The sequence below is a fragment of the Lepidochelys olivacea genome (genome assembly GCF_965140295.1).
Source record: "Lepidochelys olivacea isolate rLepOli2 genome assembly, chromosome: 16".
Lineage (NCBI taxonomy): Eukaryota > Metazoa > Chordata > Testudines > Cheloniidae > Lepidochelys > Lepidochelys olivacea.
Window position 1 is genome coordinate 21,689,496 of NC_140426.1, and position 24,386 is coordinate 21,713,881.

Here is a 24,386-nt window from a genome sequence, read left to right on the forward strand (position 1 = left end):
AAAACACAGGGGAAGAAGGAAGATGGAAACCTTTTGCCTGGGCCCCAGTTTTGTAGGTGCTCAGTTATGGGTCCACATGCAGGGCACCTATAGGATTAGGACCCCTTAATTATTTTTCCTAGTGTATATAATATGTCGGTAGTCACTCTATATGTCATTGGTAACTTATAGCCTGAGAGTGACATGATCTACTCCCTCTGTGGAGATGAAGTACCTTTTCCGTGCTTCAGTACTATTTACTTTATTGTTCCTATGACTCATAACTACGTTATATAGTCAAGCCACATTTACGTTATTGAAATATCAGTCAATACACGGGCAGGAATTCTTTGGTCTTATGACTTCCTCCCAAAATGTAGAATTTTGTAGTACCAATGACCTATTAATAGAATACCCTGTCTCTTCTGCATACCTCCATATCTGCCACATATTTAAGATGTAGATTTCAGATATTTACATTGTGAGTTCTTTGGAGCAGAGACTCTGTGGCAGTAGCACAATGGGGGCTCAGTCTAACTTGGGTTATCTGGGTGCTACCATAGTACAAATGAGTACTAATTAGACCTCCTGACTACTCATTCTTTCCCTGCAGTAGTTGCCATTGAACCTCCGTGTACTCAGCTGACTCAATCCCGGATGGTTTAGTAAAAATGGCTCTTCTCGGAGCTATGCTTGAAGGACACTCAAAAGCTTCAGGTCATGCAGAATATGGCAGCCTACTCAGCAGTGTTAGCCTTATCAAGTTTGTTATATCTCAGTGTATTCTATTATGGTTGCTTCCGAAGTGTTAGTACAAGCATAAAGCAATACAGAATCCCATTGGAAATCTAAATTTGGTCTCGCTGACTTAAGATATTGAAAATGAATAGGGTTACTTTTTTTTTCCTTTTTTTTTAGTATTTAAACTCTACAATGCTTCCACCTGGTTCTGAACTCCCTGGGTCCAATCCAGATGGCTCCCATTCAGGAGAGGTAAGGCTTGCTTCAGAGTGGGTCAGCTATTGCCTCTGTGCAGCGTATTTTAACCATCAGGCTGTAATAGTTTTAACCTGCATAATCTAAAACAGCAAGTAACTGATTCAATTGCTGATGACTAGCCAAGATGGAAACTTAGTTACTGCCTCTAAAAATCTAAACGAAAGAGCCCCTCAATTCCATAAGCAAAGTACAAGCTAAATGTCTTAATTTCATTGCTGCAAGAGCACCTTGTTCTGTTTGAACAGGATTTTAAAATGTCTTTTCAGAACAAAGTATCAGTAACAGTTCTTTGGGGTCTCTTGCCTCTGTTCATGCATTTAATTTCACTAATATTAAATGCTTGACACACAAAGAGGAGAATAGATCGCTATATGCCAGGTCACCTTTTTTCCTACTAAATGTGTTCTTTATCTATAATTTTGTGCTTTCTAAAAAAAACCCAAACCTTTTGATTTTAAACTAACTTCTTGCTCTTCATTTTTTTTAATTCAAAATTGGTTTAAACCTTTCACAGAGTGAAACTTCATTTTTAATGAAATAAAATGACTGAAAACTGCTTGGGGCAGTGACATGCATGACGACATTTTTATTTGTTTTTTGTATGTGTGTGTTCTTGCTGTTTTGTAGCTTTCGCGCTCTAGTTCAATGAGTTCATTATCACGTGAAGTAAGCCAGCATTTTAATCAGGTACATGTGGCTGGCCATTTTCACTTACATTGGCTTTTTCCCCCTTTATTTTGCATTTGCTCAGTTTCTTACTAATGCTACTTTAAGTCATTTCCCCCCTCCTCCATTTCAAGGAATTAATATTAAAAATAACGTATGATGCAGTGTTCCTTTTAACACTTAAACAGGGTCTTCAAAATTTCACCATTACATTTATCAAAAAGCACGTAATCTAGGCATGCTTGCTTTATTTTTATGTTCTTAAGTAATTCACTTGGTAATTCTGCTCAACTCTGTCCTTACATTAATGAGAGAGCCAAAGTAGTCAGTTGCCTTAAATTAAAAACAAACAAACAAAAACACTTAATATGCTGCAATACTCTGAACTCAATAATGATAACCTTGCCCGTTTAATCTGTAAACAACCCCTGTAGGAATTAAAGGAATGCTTCATCTCTGCTGTTACGTTTCAGTGCACTGTAAAGAGCTGACATCATAAAACTTTTCTGTACGTACAATAAAGCATAACAGTTCTCACAGATGGAACATTTTATTTTTGCGGGAGGCCTAAGCTCTACTAACAAAACCACAGGGTACTAATTCAGTAAAGCTGCACTGGTGTCTTGTTACTTTCGTTTTTGCATGCTTGGATTTTCAGAGCTGTTTACAGTTCATGCATGTGATATTATTTTGCCAATGCCTACAGATTAAGCAAATAGTAATAATAATAATAATAATAAAGAGTTGCAAAAAGTGCTGACACATATTGCACCCATGTGTTGCAATCTGCTGCTCTGAACCTACTTTAGAGTAGCAATGCCTATAATATCTTCTTTCTACTAGTAAGCAAACAAAACTTGGGAGAGATAATACGTAGAATTAATGGAATGTAATCTGCTTTCTAGCCTCTCCGTAGTGTGCCACCTTCTGGGGGACCTCCAGCAGGAACTGTTCAGTTCTACAACCCTTCTCAATTTGCACAAGTGAGTGAAACCCTCATTGTTGCTAGAGAAACTGTGTGTGGGCTCCTTTATCTTGAAAATAAAGCCAGGTAGCAAAATATTTCTGACATAGCTGATAGTGATGGTGAAATCTCTTGCTTCGTGTCTGCTTCTCATATCTGCCTTCAAAAAGTGACGTGGCATGATGTACCAGTTTCAAACATACAGACAAACTCTCTGCTTTCTTTTCTGCCCTTAATCTCATTCTGTCTCATCTCTGCATACGCCCTTCTTTTCCACCTCTGTCCCCTGTTCACTCTTGTTCATCTTTCTGATCCACACCTACAGCTCTCCTATTGTTTCTATGGTGCTAGTCCCTTCAGTTTACAAATCACTTGGCCCTATCTCTTCTGTTTGCCCTGCCCTCCATAATGTTGTGGAATTTAATCTTATTAGGTGCTAAGCCATAGTCCCTTACATCTGCTCCTCCCAACCAAGTATGCAGGGTCAAAAGGAGTGGGGCATGGGAAATATTCTCTTGTTTTAGGCTTTGCTGTGAGGGGACAGGAATCATGGGGTAGCCATGCAGCAGGCTGTCACTACTACCGGGTCAGGTTCCCTAGCCCAGCCTGTTCATCACTTTTGAATTTGTGCTTACACATGCAACACCCCACACCTGTCCTGTGGAGAATCAATCTTGGTGTGTTACAACAGACTTCTGAAATGTGGCTTAGCATCTTAATACTTAATGGCAGCAGACAAGCAAATCATTATCTGCCTTGCTAGCTGAATCTCTGATAAACTTTGGTTTTATATTTAAGCAGTTTACATGGATAGTAGTGACATGTTTAATTGACACTAGGATGTTAAATTTAGTTGTGGACCAGTCCAGCTCCTGTGTAAATCACTGGGAATTGGATTAGACCTCCAGCGTATTAAATTTCTTTTTTCAAAGCAGAAAAAAATATTCAGTCTTTGTTCTGAAAGGTAACCAGATTTTTGCAGGATTTTTAGTAGGTGAGAAGAGCAATTGCTTGATTTTTATAAATCTTTATCTTTTTCAGTCTCCTGCAACTACTGGAAGTTCAAGGCTGGGGAGAATTGGACAGAGAAAATACCCAACATTGAAATAGAATATAATGACTTGACGTTTGGAACACTTACACTAGTTCTGGACATTCAAAGAACTACTCAAATTTTATGGCACATAGTAGTATCATTGCAATCTTGAAATTGACATGACAGTAATTTAATGCTGGCTGATCATTTGTCATGGGTCTCCCTACTTGTAGCTCATGTACATGAATCATTACCAAACTAGAAAAAATATACATTTTCCCTTAAAAGCTGGTTAGAAAGGTATAATCTCCTACTGGGGTTGGAGAAGGATGAATGGGGAAGGATGTGGTTACTGTCTGTTGTGAAAACCAACTGTAAACTGCCACCAAAGGGAGGAGTTCTTCGGTTGATTTTAAACCTACCAGTGTGACTTGAAGACATAAATTAGGTTTTAGGGTCATTTCTGAAGGACACTTCCCTCCCAATGTAGGACATATATGTCCACCTTTTAACAGAAAACTCTATGGCCTTAACAGGACCATGCACAATTGTAATGCATATAAAACAATACTGGCATTTGCCAATATATGAAGGTTTAAGATGCTCATCTGGGACATGCCTCACATGCTTATATTTTTTTTTTTAGGGGAGGGGGGCCTCAGCTCATCCAAATAAATAAATTGGCCTATAGTGAATTAAAACTGTGACTGTAATAAAATCTGAAATTCGTCTGATTTGGATTTTATCTAGTATGTCTGTAGTTGTGTTTTAGACTCCTTGTAAAACAAATTGTATAGTCTGAAAGAAGCTCTTTGTAAAATAGTCAATGCTGTACTATTTCTGATGAGTGAGTGTTCTTCTTAAGTGCAATATGGTTACTTGCTTTCTCTCTCAAACTACTGGCACTATATAATTAAGGTGGTAACAGCTTGAAAGTTGTTTAAAAAATATTTTCCTTTTGAGTGCCAGAATCTCTTCCTAATGCTCTGCTCTTGAACTTCCGTTAATAAAATAACTAAGGTCTTAAATAGCTAACAACTGAATTTCATACTAAATTAAATGGATTACACCTCTACTGATGGACTTGAAAAGCTTTAGGTTTAGTATAGGAAATTCTGAAAACCATTGAGGTGTAACATTCACATGCATTGAAAAGTCTGAATGGCCCACAAGGAGAGAAAATAAACTTCAAATATTTATTAAATCATTAGGTCATACTTTCTTTAGGATTTGACAAGGAAGCTGATTGATGTTACTTGCATTCTGCCCATGAGTTGAAATAATGTATATGTGGAATTAATTCCCCCCCGCCCCCTTTTTCCTGGGTAATACATACCACCTTTTGAGATCTGGGCAGCCGTATGTATATTTCCAAAGGGATTATACATGATTTGAAATAAAATGTGGTGACTTGGAGGAATTAGTAGCCTTCTGGTAGTGGTCCATGCTCTAAATCCTGGACTTGGTCAGCAGCAGTCAGTGTGGCTTTCTTTTGTAACTAAAAACCTGTTCAGATACTTGGCTTCAGAGACTGCCAAATATCTTTTAATTCAAGAAGGCTTCCTCTGAGCTGGGAGCTGCTGTCTTTCCGAAGTGTTAGATTTGATGCTGTAAATTCTTAAATAAAATATTTTGCGCTCTGGAGCACTTTCACACTTTACTTTTTCTTGTGGTTATTGGTTAGCAAGCTAATTGGATGGAAACTTTTCTGGACAGTTGGAGATACATCACTGAACGCTTCAGGCTTCTTAAATAATTTAGAAAATACTGCCTCTTAAGGATTGCCACTTATCCATTACTAATCTTTAACTTGTATATATTGGAAATTGATATTTCAACCTCTGATTTAAAAGTGAATATTTTCCTTTTAATGTTCAAAATTAAAACCTATTTTACAGTAAATAAATGACTTTCCAATTTGTTTCAGGCTTGTAACAATATAAAAAAAATCAGTGCTTATTAGAAAAGCAGTACAGTTGGTTTAAATGTACACTTTTCAGTAAATATCAGACAAGGGTTTTTTTTTTTTAAAGGATTCATCCCTGGGTAACCTTCCCAAAGCCTCTGATTTTTATATGGTTTTATAAATGTGCTGTTTCCTATTGGGTTTGCATTACTGCAGCCCGACATCAAAAGTAGTCAGTATCTTCTCTTCCACCTGGATACTTTTTTGTGTGTGGAATTTTCCATTTGTCATGGAATGGTTTAGAAAGCGCACTGTTTTTACCTTTATAATATGCAACTGTTTGTAACTGAGTAACAGGGCAATCAAGTATGTTATACAAAGCATCAATGGTGCGGACTAGATATTAATCTAATCCTCCTAGCTTTCAATGTTTCGTATTAAGTGCCAGCCTTCTTGATTTTTGTTTCTGTTTTTACTATGTTTTCTCTATTCAGATACAGCCAGTTTACTAAAGTTAATAATGCTGTTTTATAGTTCAGATATGGATAATTAGTTTTTCTTCACACCTTCACTGCATGTTTTATGTCTTAACTTTTGAAATACCTGCACTTCCTGCAACCACAGGCTCAAATGCTGGCAGCTGTTCGTCCTTCTGCAACAAACTTAATTTATCTACGTCAGAGGTCCTCTCTTGGTATAGATACTAAAGGTTTTATGGTAGTTTTCAAAAGTTCTGGGACCTTGGATAAATTTTTCCCTCCACCTGGAATGCAGCTGCATTTTGATGCTAGTTTGTATATAGTGGTGAGTTTGGATGACAAGCACTGATCCTATTTATGATGGGCCTATTCACTGAAATTTTTTTTTGGAAGATTCCATGATAAAAGCTGCATTAGTTTCTGTCCACTTACAGACGGCTTGAAGTAGGAGGTGCTTGCTTAGAACAGGCACAGTTAAAACCTGTTGCATCCCTACTTTATGGGCCCAAGTCAATGAGGTTTTTTCCTTTTTTTTTTTTTTTTAAAGTAAGTATTTAGTAGCATGTATCTAACCTCCAATCAATTTCTAAGTCTGAGAAGCAAGAAATGCCTCATCCTTAGTTCTAGGCACCTTTCTTTAGCTGACACTTCCATGTTCAAATCAAATTTTATATGAAAGTCCTCCCAGTGCTTAATATGCAATGAAAGAGGTGCTGTGGCTCAAGCGATTTTTTTTACATTGATAACTGATGCAGGAACGCCAAAGCTATGAATTGCCAAGCCTGGAGGAGCCAGGGCTCGGCCTTGCCAAGCACTGGCACAAATTAAGCACTGAGTTCTCCCCTTCCATCTCTCAGGTGCAATGGGTGAGACGGTGTCTCCTGTGATCCTTCATGATTTCCCATAGGGCCGCCTACTGATATTGCAGATCGGTTCAGACTTCATGTGCTAGTTTTTCAAAAATCCTAGTAATTTGCTCTACCATGTATATTTTTAAAAAACATTTCCTTTCCCGAGCTGCAGAGGTGAGACAGAAAAAGTTTCCATTTATTCTTGCTCAAGTTTTGTAGTGTATGGTGGAAAGAATACTGCAAACGACCTGGGTTTCTGGCTAACTCTAGTGAGAATCTACTTGTATAATCAGTTTAAGGGGTAAAAAATGAAAAAGGAATGGGTGTTAAACATAAGAATTGCCATACCTACTTCAGCCAGTGCTCCACTGTAGTGCAGCCAGAACTGACAGTGTTCGAGGCACCTGTAGGATACCATGTAATGGACAGTTGTGGGATAGTCTCTGCCTATAGACGACAATGTTACTTCCTAAACTCTTTCAGTTGTCTAATACCCTGAAACATCCCTTCTAAATTCTGTATCCTATCTCCTAGGAATAGCGGCTCCTAGTATATCATGTTTAATCCCTTGTTGCATCTTGCTAAATTGTTGAAAGGCTGAAATGGGAGGCCCCTGGTTCTCAACAAGGGGTCTGAGTACTTCTGGGGGTACAGGTTTCAGAGTGGCAGCCCTGTTACTCTGTTTTCGCAAAAAGAAAAGGAGGCCTTGGGGCACCTTGGAGACGAACCCATTTATTTGAGCGTGAGCTTTCGTGAGCTACAGCTCACTTCATCGGATGCCAATTCATCTAGATATTTGGCTAGTTTTACAACAGGCTCCATCGAAAGCACCCGCCGAGTTGGTACAAACGAAAATTGCATAGAGACAGTGACTTGTATATACGCTCTACAGGGAAACGTGAGCACAACAGTGCTATTCCAGTGGATCCCTTGGGGTATTTAGATGGTAAATTGTTTGTTTTCTCTCTCTCTCTCTCTCTCTCTCGCAGGCAGGGTGCTGTGCCCCTTGTATTTTTCGGTCTGATTTTGTAAGCAAGCAGCCCTGAAGTGCGGTGAAGGGTGGGGTACCCAAGCCAGATCAGACCCCTGCGAGGGGCACCGTGGCCGGGAGCGGCTGAGCCGCTGCTCGCGGCGAAGCGAGGGCAGGCGGCTGGGCGGGTCCGCTGCCTCCACGCCCCCGCGGCGCTGCGCCGGGGCCGGGCCGCCGGGGCTGAGGGCGCCGGTCCCCCCTCCGGGCGGCAGGGCGCGCTCGCGGCGGGCTCCGGCCCTCCGAGCCGCGGCGGCTCGTTGTCAGGGGCGGCCCCGGCCCGCGGCTGCCGAGCGCGCCGGTTGCTAAGGCCGGGCCGCGGGCTGCTCGCTGGACTGGAGGTGAGGGCGGCGCCGGATCCTCCCGCGGGCCCCGTCCCCCCCGGGTCGCTCGGCCTCTGACTCGCCCCCCTGCCCGTAGGGTGACTGAGCGCCCCCCCCGCCCCTGTTGGTCTAGACACGGGGTCCCCAGCCCGCTCCCCCCCCCGGCACTTCAGTGTCTGATCACACCCCGCGGGCACTGCCCCCCCCCCCGCTGTGTGTCTCTTCCCCCCCCCACACACACAAGTGTGTCTCACTGCCACATCGACAGACACAATCTCTGCGTGCCCCCCCTACACAGACACACACACACACAGAGTGTGAGTCCCACACACTGGTGTGTCTCACTGCCACATCGACAGACACAATCTCTGCGTGCCCCCCCTACACAGACACACACACACACAGAGTGTGAGTCCCACACACTGGTGTGTCTCACTGCCACATCGACAGACACAATCTCTGCGTGCCCCCCCTACACAGACACACACACACAGAGTGTGAGTCCCACACACTGGTGTGTCTCACTGCCACATCGACAGACACAATCTCTGTGTGCCCCCCCTACACAGACACACACACACACAGTGTGAGTCCCACACACTGGTGTGTCTCACTGCCACATCGACAGACACAATCTCTGTGTGCCCCCCCTACACAGACACACACACACACAGAGTGTGAGTCCCACACACTGGTGTGTCTCACTGCCACATCGACAGACACAATCTCTGTGTGCCCCCCCTACACAGACACACACACACACAGAGTGTGAGTCCCACACACTGGTGTGTCTCACTGCCACATCGACAGACACAATCTCTGTGTCCCCCACACACTGTGTGTGCCCCCCCTACATACACACACAGTGTGAGTCCCACCCATACACACACTGCCTGTGTTCTCCCCCCCACCACACACAAACACACTGGTGTGTCTCACTGCTATATCGATAGACACAGTCTCTGTGCCCCCCATCTCTATCTTGCCCCCCCCAATATATAGAGACACACACAATATCTGTGTCCCAGTCCCCATATGCACACACACCTGGAGTGAAATAAGTGTTTTTATCACTAACACAAAGCTCGGGCACCATCAGCCCTAGCTATGGGGGTCCCTGTCCCAGAAAAGGGGAGCTAGGGGGGTGGCCTTTCCTAACCATGCTGTTTAGACTCTCTGTCCATCAGGTCACTGAAAAATCCCAGCCCCTTTGGATAAAAATAGTTTCCCCAGGAGTGACCCACCCTTTTGTGGGGTAGCATAATGTTACGGTTGAACAGGAATTAAGGCCCAGTCTGGAGTCCTTTTCTTTAGCCAATAAAGAAACCCTGCCTTTATTCTCTCCAGACTCTTATGCTACTCCAGTCACCATAGTAGCTTTACTAAAACTTTATTATTTGCATTACCAGCAGAACTTCTCTTACAAGTACCTTAGAAAATAATCTGTGGTATGGTGATTTGAACCCGAGTCTCAAAGGGTTTTAGATTATTTTGGTTTAGCTCTAAATTGGTTAGGAACCGTAAAATGAAGTAAGCCACGCTTAAGCCAAAATAAGAGCGGTTTGCACCAGTTCAACAACTTATGCAAGCTTGTGTGCAGGTGAGGCCTACATTTCATAAGGCTCCTCTGAGGCAGGTAAATAGTAGTATGCCCATTTTACAGGTGAGTAAATTTCCTCCGAGAGGTTAAAAGGTCATAAAGCTCCTAGTAAATGTTTGGTGCCATATTAATAATAAATAATCAGTGGTGAATCCAGGAATAGAATATCATTCCAGACTCCCAGCCACTGGAGAACATACACGTGTTGACCCAATACGTGTTGAGAAGATTAAGGTAACATTCAGGCTTGATTGATATTTAACAGGATAACTCTGATAAGATTTGCATTTCACCCCTGTCAGGTGAGACTGTTGAGCAATGCAGTGTAGTACTGCAATTTGCTTGTAGCTATCTGGACAAGCACCTTGCCTTTATGGTAAGAAGTTGTTTTGTGGATCCCAAGATTGTGTCCCATAGAGGGGCACATATAAACGCCTAATGCTGCTGCAGCTAAGGGAGAGTCTTCTTCAACTCAAGTGGTAGTGGCCTATGTGTTTTGCAGCCACAGGTCTACCTTAATTGATTATGGTGATATGGGATCATTACAGAACCTAAGATCATTGAAAACTTACTGATTTCTGATGCTGAATGTTTTACCTACCTGTATTATGGAATCAGCACACAGAGTGACCATCTGAAAGCCTAAAACATTAAGGTGGTAACTTGTATGTGATTTTAATTTTCATTTCCTGCTCTGCTAAAGTGAACAAACATCCTGCCTTATAAAACGCACGGTGGGAATTTACTTCCAGTGTCACATACAGCCCTTGGGAAGTCACTTCACTCTTCTGGGCCTAAATTTCTCCTTCTGTAAAATGGAAATAACACTAATCTTTTTTACAGGGGGCTTGTTAAGGTTTGCAAAATGCTTTGAGATCCTCTGATGGAAGGGGCTATGCAAGAGCATGATTTTATTGTGTTTATAGTATACGGCTCAGCAGGTTGTTACAGTTCTGTTTCTTTTGGGCAGTTGCAGGTTTCTTACCTCTAAGGCTTTTCCAGCCATGCATCTTGCTACTCACATAAATTTCCTGTATTCCTGGCAAAAGACTCATGTGTATTCACATTCCCGATCTCTGTGTTTCGGTTCAAACTCCTGAACTTACCACGCTGCGAGCCAAAACTATACAGTAAAGGAAGATGACTCTTTGAGGGACTGACTCTATGGAGAGGGGTCCATAGCTGGTACATAGGAGGAGAATGAACCCTCCAAATGGATTTTCCCAGCATGCAGTGGCATGTATTACTTCGAACACAGCGGGCAGAGTACTACAGGACCAGCAAGTGAAGAAGACTGGTGGAGCTATGAGGAAGGAGGCTGGTGACAGCAGGGTGCTTGCACTTGAGGACCATCCAGACATAGAATCCTTTTTAAATGACACCTTAAGATTTCCCCCTGATGAAATCAAACCCAATATGAAGATTAAATCTGTCACTCCAAAGCCTCCCAGGAAACCCAGGCTAGCGCGAGCATCATCTCTTGATGAGAAAAGCTGGAGGAGGAGGAGAGTGTTTAGAATGAGTCTGGAAAATCTGATCGATCCCAATGAGACAAGCTCCTCCAATGGCTCTCTCCAGGAGTCGTCCCTGAGTCATCCCACCAGGAGCAGAGTGGTACTCAATGGCGAACAGGGTTCTTTGCACAACTTGCAGGATGCCTCGGAAGCGAGCCCTTATGGGAAGAACAAGGGTAGCATTTCAGATTCCGAGAAACAGGTCTCTGAGGTTCCCAGTGCCTCTGTGGGGCTTATGCAGGGGAAAGAATCTTCAGGCAGCAAACCCCGGCTGTCCAAAATAACACCCCCTCGACCACTGCCCCCCCTGGAACTCAGCGTGGCCTCTCACGTGCTGAGGACAGCTAATAGGATCGACTCAGATTATATGGATTACCAACATTATTCTCAGAGCAGGTTTGAAAGGTTGAGCAGCAGCCTGAGTGACACCGGGCTTCACAACCGTGGGATGGTCTGCGATAGCTGTTCCACAGACTCCATGAAGTCTACGTTCAGCCTGCTCACCCCTCTTCGTGCCAAGGATGTTCGAAACAGGTATATTCTCCTTCTTTTCACAGCAGAGAGAATACAGTATTTGTTACTAGATGGCCCATTGCCTTGCAGAATTCTGTTTGTCTGGAATAAGTAACTTGACCAGTGAGCAAATTATCATTAGTTGTTTGTTCCCTTATATTTACTGTCATGGGAGGGGCAAGTTTTTGAATGGCTGCTTTATGGCAAAGCTCCTCAGAAGAGCAGCATGCTAGGAAGAAACACTGGGGCTGGATCAATGTGTGTCCAGGAAATGCGGGGAATATTTTGAGAGCACAAGCATAACATGTAGAAAGTGCAGTCGCTGGCTGTATTAATCAAGGCTTAGAATCATAGAGCTTCCTGACACCAACCTGAGCATTGGTCAGAGGCTGACTGGGGATTGCTTGAGAGAATTGCAAGCAGCTTTGGCAGTGCTCAGAGAGCTCTCTAAATGGCAAATGGGATGTTGTAACTGAAAAGAGTGTTAATACAACTTGGCTGTTTAAAAATGTCCTTTCTGGTTTAGTGTATAGTCAGGAAGCTTGCGTGCTGTGAAACAGGATGCTGAGTGTTCTGTTCCTCCATAAGAAGACCTCTGAGAACTCCAAGCTACTCTGCTTTGTTCTGTGTGCTTCATATCTTTAGTGTCTCATGCTTATGGCCTTGTGCCCCCTCAGGCGACGATGATCTCATCAGATTTGCCAAGCTAAAGCAGGCTTGGGCCAGCTCAGTACTTCACTTCAGTGGATATGAAAACCCCCAAGGAGCACCTGGTGCTGCAGGAAGTAGTATTAGTGATTCAGTACATTTCATTATTCCTGCTGAGCCGTTACTGACGGGTGCCCATGTGTTATAGGAGAGTGAGTAGAACTGTGCTGCTAGAATTGTTGTCTCTTGACTAAGATATCAAACAACCCTGACCACTTGTGGGTGTTAAAAAACCTTGTGGCACTTTTCACAAGAGAGTGTATGGACCCTGGTGTTCTGGCCAGATTCCTCTTTCGGTGTCACGTCTTCTCTCCCTGGAAGCAACTCAATATTTAATGCTGCATTTCTGAGGGCTGTGAATATTAGCTCGTTTTTTAAAGGAACTTTTAATACACAAAGTACTATACAATGTTAAATATTGTTAAGATTTGGGTCTATTCTTGAGTGATGCAAATTAGGATTCCAGCAACCAGAACATTTGCTTATATGCCTTTTTAATAATATGGAGTTTTTAAAAATTCTTTTCCCTCTCCTTGTTTCACAGAAGCTATTTGGAAGGCAGTCTTCTAGCTAGTGGTGCATTGCTGGGAGCAGAAGAACTGAGCAGATATTTCCCTGATCGGAGCATTGGAATATTTGTGGCCACCTGGAATATGCAAGGCCGGAAGGTGGGTACATGAATCTCCTGAATTTGGCTCTTGGCGATGCATATTTCCCCCTGTGTTTGTTAAACGGACTAGCACCACTGCTTCTTGCGAAATTGTCACTTTCAATATATTTATGATGTTGATCTTCTTCTGCCTGAGTAGCTTAGTCTCTATGGCAGCTCAGCCTTCCTCCTGTGTCCTTGGATCCTCTTGCACATGCTCAGTTGAGCAGATGTGATTGTTGTAATGGTGAAATTCTGTGACCTGTAGTATTTGATATATAGCGAGCAGGAAGGTGGGAGCTGCTGCTTTTTTATTAGTATTGTGAGTGCTCCCTAGGGCCTCAATTAGGATTGGGGCCCTATTAATCTGTGTGATGCACAACTGCTTATGGAGAGAATGTCTCTGAAGGGGAACATAATTGTAACTACATCTCTGCACAGCAGAGAAACCTGAGATTGCTGCAGCCAAGTGACTTAGGGACAGAGCCAGAGAGTTTGAGGCTCACTAGGTGAGTTCAACGGGGGATGCAGGTTCAGGACTTTAAAGAGGTCTGTATATAGCCTCTAAACTCTTCTTAAATAAATATCCGAGAGGAGTTAAAAATACACACTAGGCCACGGCATTCATTGTGTGACCTTGACCAAAACTCTTCACCCCTCTGTTTCTCAATTTCCATATCTACAGCATGGGTACCATGATGCTTAGCTATGGGGCAGGGAGGTTATTAGACTTGATTAATGTTGAGTGTCTCAGATCTAAAATGCTATGTAAGTACAAAATATTAGCAGTGGTTGTAAGTGATTTATTAACTCATTCAACTTGAAGTCTTTCTGGATTTTCCCTCCCCTCCTTTTCCAAATGCTAGCATAACGGACGCTGTGCATCTCTTCCTTTTTTTGTAGGAACTTCCAGAGAATCTGGATGACTTCTTGTTCCCATCGGATCCTGACTATGCCCAGGACATGTATGTTGTTGGCGTTCAAGAAGGCTGTCCAGACAGGTAGCAGAAACAGTGTAATGCAGAGCCACCCTTGTCACTTGCTAATCACTGCAGGTTTTTTTCTTCTTTTTAAATTAGTTTTCAATACACCAAAAAACAGAATAGAATTCCCCTTGTGCTTTATTTATATTTCATAAATCTGTGAACTCCTCAGTATAAGGAGAAAACGAGTTCTAGAGGGTGTCTTTATTTAACCTCATAATAGTCCTAACCACCTATCATCACCCAAAGTTTGGGCTCGGTACTCCTCTCACTGAAAGCAGTAGCAAAACTCTTGATTTCAGTGGGAACCTTCAGCTCTGCTGCTGACTTGTGTGACCTTAAGCAGGGTCGCTCCCCAGGGTACAGTTAGGCATCAGGCTGGCTGAAAGATGCTGTGGATGTGCATTCATTCTTAGCATCCTTCCAAGAATTTCAGAATGCCCTCTGGCAGTTCCTGTGATCTATTGATATATATAAAACTATGTCAGAGTAAAGTTGCTGCATGCAACCAACAAGGTGCTTACTGTGTTTGCCTATAGGTTTTATACGTCCTCAATTTAAAAAGCTGTTTGTCTTCAGATCAGCCCAGTGCACCATTGTTTTGGTAGAGGAGGTTTGCCGTGAAAACCCTAATATGGTAGCAGTTGCTGCACCCTCACACTGCTGGCTCCCCACGCTGCCTGCTCATTCCATTGTCTTCCTCATCACCATCACCTTCCTCTCATCACCAGTGGGCATCATTGTGGCACCTCCCAAGGGCTACATCTCTCTCTCCTACTGCCCAGAGACTGATAACTCTTCCCCTCCATGTTGTCCTGTAGTTGTGATGTAGCCATGGTGCTTTTGTTGTCTCCCATAGAAGAGAGTGGGAGATCCGTCTGCAGGAGACGCTGGGGCCCCATTACGTCATGCTGTACTCAGCTGCACACGGAGTTCTCTACATGTCAGTGTTCATAAGAAGAGACCTCATCTGGTTCTGCTCAGGTACGTTGTTAATTAAGCGCTGGAGATTACAGAGAGGGAAAAATTGCGCTGTCGCTGTGTGGGACAGGGAGGCTTGTAATGGTGGGTGGAAACCTCAGAGTGGCATCAGTCAAAGGTGTAAATTCTCCTTACCTGCTGAAAGTGTTTGTGATGCCCAAACTCTGATCAGTAGCCTGCCATGCCAAATAGGACCAGGCTTTTTGAGAGCTCCATGGGGGTTGTGAGCGCTAAGCACCTCTTGGGAGCAGAGTAACCTATGTATTTATTATGAACCACAAGCCGGAGGGGATGGCTTTTAGGACTAAACCTCATGTTTGAAGCCTCTGGACTCCCTTCAGTTCGAGGTTCATCTGCCACCAGGGTGGGTGCATCGTTCCTCCTTCTGTGAAGGCTAGATTCCCAGATAGAGAAGCTGAGTGACATTTGCAAAAAGAAAAGGAGGACTTGTGGCACCTTAGAGACTAACCAATTTATTAGAGCATAAGCTTTCGTGAGCTACAGCTCACTTCCTCAGATGCATATCGTGGAAACTGCAGCAGGCTTTATATATACACAGAGAATATGAAACAATACCTCCTCCCACCCCACTGTCCTGCTGGTAATAGCTTATCTAAAGTGGGTGTCTCGCAGATGCCACCTTGACAGCAGAGGTCTTGTCTGTGCCACATGGACCTTCACAAACCTGTGGCACTTGCTAGGTGTTTTCCCTACGTCCTGAGCCAGTGGTGGTATGTGTTCCTGCTAACTGCCTGGCTGGGGCCTGGCCGGAGGGCGGGCGTACTGCAATGATGCATGTACAGTTTGTAAAGTGAGCTGGGATCCTCGGAGCCCTATCAACAACGCAGCAGCCTGATTAAATGACTGCCCCCTCCTCCCTTCCCCACCCTCTTTCCTCCCCACAATGCAGTTTCAATGGGCTTCCTGTAACAGCAGCAGCTTCTCTTTCCTTCTCCCTGCAGAGGTGGAATATGCCACTGTGACCACTCGCATTGTGTCTCAGATCAAAACGAAGGGAGCCCTGGGAATCTGCTTCACGTTCTTTGGGACTTCCTTCCTCTTCGTCACGTCCCATTTCACATGTGAGTCAGTTACATACTTAACACAAATGTCCTGTTTGGGGGGCGGAAATTGCTTCACCTGGCTTACAAGATACTTGTGCCCATTTGCTGTATTACTTACTGCTCTAAGGCTGACTCCGACATGGAGCTACTGTGTTTTGCTCTTGGCAGTGGTAAAGTGTATGAATTCCTTATTTTAATCTCCTCTTTGCCATAGCACACCCCACCATTTAAGCTGTGAGCAAACCAAGTGTAGAATGAACTCCTTGTTGGCATATCTGAACTACTGCTTCTGCCTTCGCTGCGTTTCTGAGATCTGAGCCTTTCGCTCTAACCACACAGTTAAATCCTCCTCTTCTGGCTTTATTACTGTAAGCTCCTCTCTGGTCTTCCAGCACTCACTCTGCCCCCTCCAGTTCATACAGAGAACAGCTGCTAAAATCCTCTTGCCTCTCATTCCATCCCACCTGCTTTGAATCCCTCCACTGACTCCTTTCTTCTCCGTCGCATCAAGTTCAGGCTCCTTGCTTTTGAGGCTGCTGCTCCTTATATATCTCCCTTTGTCTCTCATAGTTTTGTCCCATCCCTATCTCCTCCACTTTGCCAGTGACGCCAGGCTTATTGCCATTTGTCCAGCTCTCCCACATCTGTGTCTCCTTCCACGCTCTCCCTCCATAAAGAATGAGGGCTGGTCTACAAAATGACTCCCCTCTCCTCATTTAAATCTCTTCTGAAGATCACTCCTACCGATTAGGTCACCTCCTTGTACATTACATTAATGGATCCTGAGAGTTAACTGCTCCTACATGCGGAGGGGTGGTGGTGCATAATGACACTGGATTTGAAGCTGGGGATTGCAGGGTTGGGAAGTATGAGGGAAGGGAACTCACAAACCAAACTTCTACTAACACACCAAATGCTCTGTATGTTATGTCCCCTTTCCCTATCACACCTGTCGCTGCCTTTTTAATTTGTACTCTCTTCAGGGTAGGAACCATCTCATCCTACATGTTTAGAAAGTGCCCAGCACATTTTGGACTCTACCACAATCTACATAATAATGATCCATGGCAATTGTATTTATATTCTGCACAAAATCTCCATCTTTCCACATGAATTTGCAGTGTTTATGCATCTCTCTTTCAGCGGGGGATGGTAAAGTGTATGAGAGGATACTGGACTACAATAAAACCATCCAAGCACTTGCACTTCCCAAGAATGTCCCGGATACAAATCCCTATCGATCCAGCCCTTGTGAGTAACTTGATGTGAACAGAATCCGTGTGTGTGTGTGCGTGGCTAGTGGAAGGATTTGTGGCTTAACTTGCTGCTCCACCCCAAAGCAGAAATCGGGCTGATGGCCGTCTCACTTGGCTTTGCAGCTGACGTCACAACTCGGTTCGACGAGGTGTTCTGGTTTGGAGACTTCAATTTCCGATTAAACAAGGATCGTGAGAGCGTGGATTCAATCCTGAACCAGCATCTGGAAAAAGACCTGTCCAAGCTACTGCAGTATGACCAGCTCATTAAAGAAATGAATAATGGTAAGGGACTTGCTGCCTTCCCCTCTACTGCTAGTCCCCACTGACTGGAGATTTCCAAGCATGTGAATGTCTACAGCCTGCTCCTTACTTCTTGAATAGCCACTGAAATAAGTGACAGGTTTCAGAGTAGCAGCCGTGTTAGTCTGTATTCGCAAAAAGAAAAGGAGGACTTGTGGCACCTTAGAGACTAACCAATTTATTAGAGCATAAGCTTTCGTGAGCTACAGCTCACTTCCTCAGATGCATATCGTGGAAACTGCAGCAGGCTTTATATATACACAGAGAATATGAAACAATACCTATTCCCACCCCACTGTCCTGCTGGTAATAGCTTATCTAAAGTGATTTCCAGCACAAATCCAGGTTTTCTCACCCTCCACCCCCCCACACAAATTCACTCTCCTGCTGGTGAAATAAGTGAGGGCGTTGTCTCTGGGAAGGGAAAGCCAATAGCTTTCAAATCTAATCACACTTCCAAGTAGGGGAGTAGGAATGTGAATTCTTGGGTTCTGCCTGACATTCCACATGCTCCTGCCAAGGTAGTCCATTATTATTAATCACGTCTATTATGGTGGTGCCTGCAGGCCAGCCAAGACTAGGTCCCATTGTGCCGGTTGCTGCACGAACACAGGGTAGAAGACGGTCCTTGCCCCGAAGAGCTTACAGTCTAAACAGACAAGAGAAACGCAGGGCAGAACACACAAGTGAACAATGTGATGGCAGCAAGTGTCGTGTTAATTCCGCCACCTGGGTCCTAGTGCCCTGGAGTTGGGGAGTCTCCCCTGCACTTAGGTGGGGTGTGCCTTGCCTCTCTTCACTGCTCTGTAAACTGGAGAGAATTCCCATCTGTCTCACAGGGGTGCTTAGAGCTGATTGATCTGCAAAGCATGCGGAGGGTTTCAATGGAAGGTACCATAAACATGCCAAGTATTAGTTCTCCAGTCTTTTAAATGTTCCCTTATTAGAGATTCACCCTTAATTTGAACAGACTTTAGCTAACCCCCCAGTTATGCTGTCTGGGTCCGGTTTTGTAGCCCTGTACATTACTGGTTTAGTTTCTAGCCGATTGGTAAACTGCTTTTAAAATGTGTGTTGTAAACGTCCAGATGCTGTTATGCTTGGTTACTAGAGAAGAATCACTTTGTTCTTCATACTGTCTCCCCTTCCCCTGCAGGGGCTATTTTCAAAGGGTTCCAGGAGGCTGCCATTCATTTCCGTCCTTCCTATAAGTTCGATATAGGGCAGGATAGCTACGACACCACTTCCAAGCAGAGGACGCCTTCATACACGGTACAGGGTTACTTATAAACATGCTTCTGGGGAGGGAATGGACTAACAATCCTTCTTGGCCACTGTAGGTTCTCTACTCATGGCTGGGGCTCCTCCTCCTGACTGCATCTGGGAAATGGCTCTGCGTGATCTGATGCCCTTCCTGCCGCTCGGGTGGCCTCTCTCATACTCCAGGGGTTGCGGTGCTTCCTCTTTATGGCTTGGCCTGCTGGCCAGGTCACTAGAATTTCACTGGTGGACCGGCTATCATTCCCAGCAGTCCTCCAGTTCAAGACTATATCACTTCCCCAGTGGAGAATCGGGGAACCTGGGCCCATGCACTAATCTGGGTTCCAGGTCAGGGAATCTCGAATCAGTGACCACGGTTTGCACAATCCAAAACCTTGCTGCTATTTCCCTGGGCCATTTCCTGCTCCACCTCTACAAGGCTTCCGCTCCACAGCCCTTCTGGGTAAACCCTGCCTTCGTGGCCAGGGCTTCTACTCTCCCTTGGGTCTCCTGCTTTCCCTCTGTAAGCCCAGAGAATGACTGCAGGCTTCCTGGCCTTATACCAGCCCTGCCTGCTCCTGCCCAGCTGCTCTTCAGTCTCTCTTAGTGCTTGCTTGTCAAGCCTAGCTCTCCCTCACGTGGGCCTATTTAACCCCTCTGAGCCACATTACAACTTTCCAGGCTAGTGTGGGGTGAACATCCCATCACAGCTGGATAGCAGTTCTGTTGCTCTCTATGGGAGGAAATCCACCTGTTGTGGGTGACTGATGGGGATGCCCTTCCCATCGCCGTGTGTCTACCTGATCAAACAGGCATGCTGGAAACTTCCACATCACCCCAAGCAGAGTGGCACATAGGGGGTGAGCTAGGGGAAGGGTCAGTGGATCCTCAGATATATGGATCCAGGATCCCCAGTCCCCTGCCAGATAGGAGGTGAGATGCGGCAGGGACAGCTATCCCTCTTCGAGTCCAGAGGGTCAGCCATGTAGGGCATGGAAGCTCATTGAGAGGGAATTCTCACCAACACGTAGAGCTGTATGCAAAGCAGATCCTTGGGTTTGCAGTGCCAGATATGCATGCTCCAGTGTGCTGCCTCCCTCCCAGGGTGCTGGGGCAGGGGAGAATGAGTCCTACACAGGACTCTGAGTTCCTTTGATTGCAAGGCACTTTTAAAAGTGGACGGTTTTAAATTAACCTGTGTCTTTAGCGAACAAGTGTTTCTCTCCAGAGCAGATAGGCAAAAGGGAGTGACCATCTGTTTCCCTCCTTCTTTCTTTCTCGGCCTCCCAGGATCGAGTGATCTACAGGAGCCGTCACAAGGATGACATCCATGCCGTGAAGTACTCCTCCTGTTCCGTGGTCAAAACGTCAGACCACAGGCCAGTGTACGGGCTGTTCCGGGTGAAAGTCAGGCCCGGCAGAGACAAGTCAGTGACCTGTTTGTGCATCTACACATGTGATCAGGCTGCAGTGAGTTCCTAGGACATGTTTCCTGTCAGGAATTTGTGGCTTATGTTGTCACAAGAGCTCCTGAGATGGAATGAATCCCCTGTAACTCACTGCAGTGTATTTGGGTGATTTCTGTGTAACGTTTGGACCCAGTGCCGAAAACAATAAAGAGCATTTAACCCAGCCTGGCAATAGCAGAATCCCTCCTGCCAGTCCCCTTGGTCCTTCTGAGGGAGATAACTTGAGTCTAGTGCATTTACCACATAAGGATGCTCATCCGAGAGACAGTTCTCATTGCCCTTTATAGAGGAAATAGGGGGGCTGCCCTTTTCCCCTTGCCCAAAACTTCCTTTTCCCCCTCCCTAGAAGTGGTTGCATTTCAGTAGAGCTAGTTGTCTCCCTTGTGAGTTGCATGCCCAAGTAATTAAAAATGTTAAAGAATCTATAAATTAGAAAACAGTGCTGACTGGGTGTTCGGGAAGTCAGTGCAGTTAAAATTGCTGTTTGCTCGGTTTCAGATGTGGGCGGGTTTGTGCCTGCCCACCTCCAGAACTCAATAGGTGCTCTGTTCTGGGGTGGGTGAAATGTGACCATGTCAACATGATAAATACAGAGATGTTGCTGATTCCATGAAGGCAAACAGGTTTGGTGCATTGCTCCCATTCTTCTGCTCCCTGGCTACAGGATGGGAAGTAATTTATGGGCTCAGGAGGAAGACGAAGGCTTTCCGATCCTGCATAAGTAAACTCCATCTTAGCCTGCGCGGAACAACGGGGATGAGCTGTGGAGTCGTACACATTTCAGAGTGACTTTTCTTGGAAGTTAGATAACGAGACTCGCAGGACCAGTTAATAGTTAACCAAACATTTATTGTTTCTTTTATCTATTTGACTGACAGTCATATGTTTAAGGGTCCAGTGCTGACAGCCACTTCCTCATGTATGTTTCCCATTAATACTGGAAGTTTCATGCTTAGATTGAGGGTGTTTCCTTTTTACTATTCAATCTAGCCTCTCCAAACAAGCCTAACTTGCTGCGACGGTAGAGAAACATTTAGTTTCACTTAATGTTAGAGCAACAACCAGATGCCTTAGTCCAAGAGAAAATGGAAAAGTTCATTCTTGCTACTGTTGGGTCCTTCACTAATCATGGAGCTCTAAGTCAACATAAGTTGTGCACATTGCACAAATCTAACAGCTTTTCTTTATATTTTAGCATCCCGCTCGCTGCAGGGCAGTTTGACAGAGAACTTTATTTAATTGGAATAAAGAGACGAATTACAAGGGAACTTCAGAAGCGGCAGGAGATAAAGGACCAAAAATCCAGCAGAGTCTGTACTGTTTCCTGACCTTAAAGCCCAGCAACAAGCTTGTAAATGGTGCCCTGGAGGAGGATTTCAGACCCAGGCAAAGACGACTTGATTCCATGTCTGCAGAGGTACAGCTTAAGAGGAAGGGGTCTCGGTTTGAGTACCAGTTGCTGTGGCCTGTGCTAAATGTCTTAAACTTCAGCTCTCAAGTTTCATTTGCATGAGCTAATCCAAGGAACTTGAGTGCTTTATTGCTGAAGAGAAAGGGAGTAAATATTCAGAACAGAGGCCCCTGCTTATTCAGTCAGGTCACTTTTAGCAAAACTTCCTTTGCAAGCAACAGGATGCAGTTAGGTGGTGATTCTGGCCATACCCAAGACAAGATGCCCCATTGGGTGCATTGTATTACGAGCGGTCTTGGATTGGAGCGGTTACTCAAGGACATTTTGCAAAAAGGAGACAATTGTGGTTCCATCTGTTTTATTCAGTCTGTTCCGGATACTTGCTTTGTAAGTATCCATCTCAGGAGGGCATTGATGGCAGTTGTTTATTTCTTTCTTTACCTGTAGCCAAATGTATTCTGTAAAATACCTAAGGGGACCAACTAGAGAACCTGAGCAGTCTCTCTCCCAGGTTGATGCTTGCTCGTAATAGTTTTGCTGTTGTGGACCTCTGCAGCAAGATCTGTATGGATGTACAGTAATCAAAGTGCATTTGAGATGGCCTTTTAATTAGTATTTATTTTTACTACTTCTGTTGTTGCTAAGGGTGCATATTAATCTCTCAAACGAGCACATGTCCTCAGATAAAGTCAGACTTTCTGAACCAATGTTCATATCATAATTTATGGATCCTCTGCAGTGGAGATCCAGTTTCTACTTCAGTGAGAAATCGGCTACAAGCGTGCAGCAGCAAGAGACACTGCAGCTGAAATCAGTGGCCTCCGTGGCGTTAATGTGTAAAAATCCAGCAAAAAGTGATTTATGGTAGAAGTAAAAACTGCACTAAAGAAAGCTACTTTGGGGTGGGAGAAAAATGCATTTTGACCTTTGGGAGATATTCAGAGCAAGAACCAGGAATCAGAATAACTCAGTTCTGTTCTTTCTCTGATTCTCAGTTTGGAGAAGTTATGTCCCCCGCGTTTCCCAATCAGCAAAATGTGGATTCTTCTGGAGGTAAAGGCACTCTTAAGTGTCAAGTATTACACTGGTAAAATGTACGTGACCGTTAATACAGTAAAACTTCTCATGGGCATACCTTGCTTGAATCATTAGCTAAAGCTAGCACTTTTTAAACCACATTACTACTGAAAATACAAAGCAAATGATTTGGAGGAAGCTCCATTGTAATTAAGTATTTTGCAATCACCTACTTCCACAATAAACCTTTGGATGAAAAGATATATTTCAGAACATGAACAATATTGTGATCATTCCAAACTCTGAGAAGAAAACCTATGAGAAGTACTACCCTTCATTGGTAATAAATTAATCACCTTTTCAACAAAAATGTTGCTCTCAGTAATTGTGTATCAATGCCTCCTTGAGCAAAACTTTCATTGAGGTATCTGAGGATAGAATTGTTGAATGTGTAGGAGAGCAAATGAGAACTGGCTGCTTTATGGAAGGAACATAAGGCTCAATCCTGCAAGGTGCTGAGTATGCCAACCCCGATTCAGCAAGGGTGAAGTCTGGGGGACTACTCTCATGCCTAAAGTTGAGCACATGCTTAAGTGCTTTGCTCAACTGACCCGAGCACCATATGGAACTGAGTCTTTAATGTGTCTCCCCATCCCCTTTGAAAAACACATCAGATTTTGGTTTAAGTGATATTTTCATACTGCAAACATAGCCTAGAAATTAAATTATAAAGAAAAGTCCAACTTTCTCTCAGTTTTCAGCATTTTTGTGTTAAAGCACCTGTTAGTGTGTTTTCTGTCCCAATTTCTGTTTACAAATAAAATGAGGAACAGATTTACTCATACCTCAAATGGCATGGTTTCTAAAATTAAGCTTGTTACTGAGAAGTAGATTTCCTGTAGGAACCGTACTAAGCTATAAAAGGGACCTTCTGCCCATGTGCCATAAATCCTTTGCAGAGAGAGTGAAGGTTCCTGGGTATGTGCAGTAGTGAGAAGATGCATAGCCCTAAGCCTATGGGACCATGTACATGCCAAGATAAATAGCCCACAGAGTGAGACAGAGCCTCTGAATTTAAAACCATCTCTGTTTGTGCACAGGACAGGTCCAGCCATCAGTTTTAGTCATTTTTTTTTGGTTCCTTAAAAAAAAACCCAACAAAACTGTGCACCTTAGCTAGAGCCAGCTTTGTTGCTGAGCAACAGCAGAGCTGAGTTCTAGTCAGAGCTGTGACATGGGCTTACTGCCTGGGTGGCCTAGGGCTAATCATGTCATCTTTCCTCAGCTGTAAAGGAGAAGCGTGTCCTTGCTTGCCTTGCTAAGTGTTAATGGATTAGTTTAAAAGCACTTCATTAACTATCAATTTAAAAGCCTTCTAGAAATCCATTAAGAGTTGATAACTTTCTAAACTGTCATAGTCACTTTGCT

At 44.1% G+C, this 24,386-nt stretch overlaps 2 protein-coding genes across 7 annotated transcripts in view; both read left to right on the forward strand.

Annotated features, from left to right (window-relative positions):
- SEC16A (SEC16 homolog A, endoplasmic reticulum export factor) overlaps nt 1–5,297 on the forward strand; it is a 42,327-nt gene extending 37,030 nt beyond the window's left edge. For 4 of the 5 annotated variants that reach the window (XM_084649831.1, XM_084649832.1, XM_084649835.1 and 1 more), the window contains 4 exons: nt 898–972; nt 1,606–1,665; nt 2,550–2,627; nt 3,650–5,297. In XM_084649831.1, the coding sequence (XP_084505957.1) occupies nt 898–972; nt 1,606–1,665; nt 2,550–2,627; nt 3,650–3,718 (282 nt within the window). In that variant the 3' untranslated portion in view covers nt 3,719–5,297. The remainder of the gene's footprint in view (nt 1–897; nt 973–1,605; nt 1,666–2,549; nt 2,628–3,649) is intronic. The other variant, XM_084649833.1, reaches the window with a different exon arrangement.
- Nucleotides 5,298–8,155: 2,858 nt separating this feature from the next.
- Nucleotides 8,156–22,543, forward strand: INPP5E (inositol polyphosphate-5-phosphatase E). Of its 2 annotated transcripts, none has more exons than XM_084650240.1 (11): nt 8,156–8,248; nt 10,801–11,878; nt 13,110–13,233; nt 14,118–14,215; nt 15,057–15,181; nt 16,141–16,260; nt 17,386–17,493; nt 17,622–17,783; nt 18,958–19,073; nt 20,352–20,488; nt 21,726–22,543. In XM_084650240.1, exons 2-11 carry the CDS (start codon nt 11,031–11,033, stop codon nt 21,856–21,858), a joined length of 1,971 nt encoding a protein of 656 aa, XP_084506366.1. In that variant the 5' UTR covers nt 8,156–8,248; nt 10,801–11,030; the 3' UTR covers nt 21,859–22,543. The 2 variants fall into 2 exon arrangements, with proteins under 2 accessions (XP_084506366.1, XP_084506367.1); XM_084650241.1 differs by having other exon boundaries at nt 8,181–8,248; nt 10,807–11,878.
- Nucleotides 22,544–24,386: the final 1,843 nt, after the last annotated feature.

Excerpts from the sequence above, each read along its gene's own strand:
- INPP5E (XM_084650240.1), top strand. The coding sequence starts at position 11,031 with ATGAACCCTCCAAATGGATTTTCCCAGCATGCAGTGGCATGTATTACT. Across the intron at positions 13,234-14,117 it reads GGAATATGCAAGGCCGGAAG|GAACTTCCAGAGAATCTGGA; the intron begins GTGGGTACATGA and ends CTTTTTTTGTAG. Across the intron at positions 15,182-16,140 it reads CCTCATCTGGTTCTGCTCAG|AGGTGGAATATGCCACTGTG; the intron begins GTACGTTGTTAA and ends TTCTCCCTGCAG.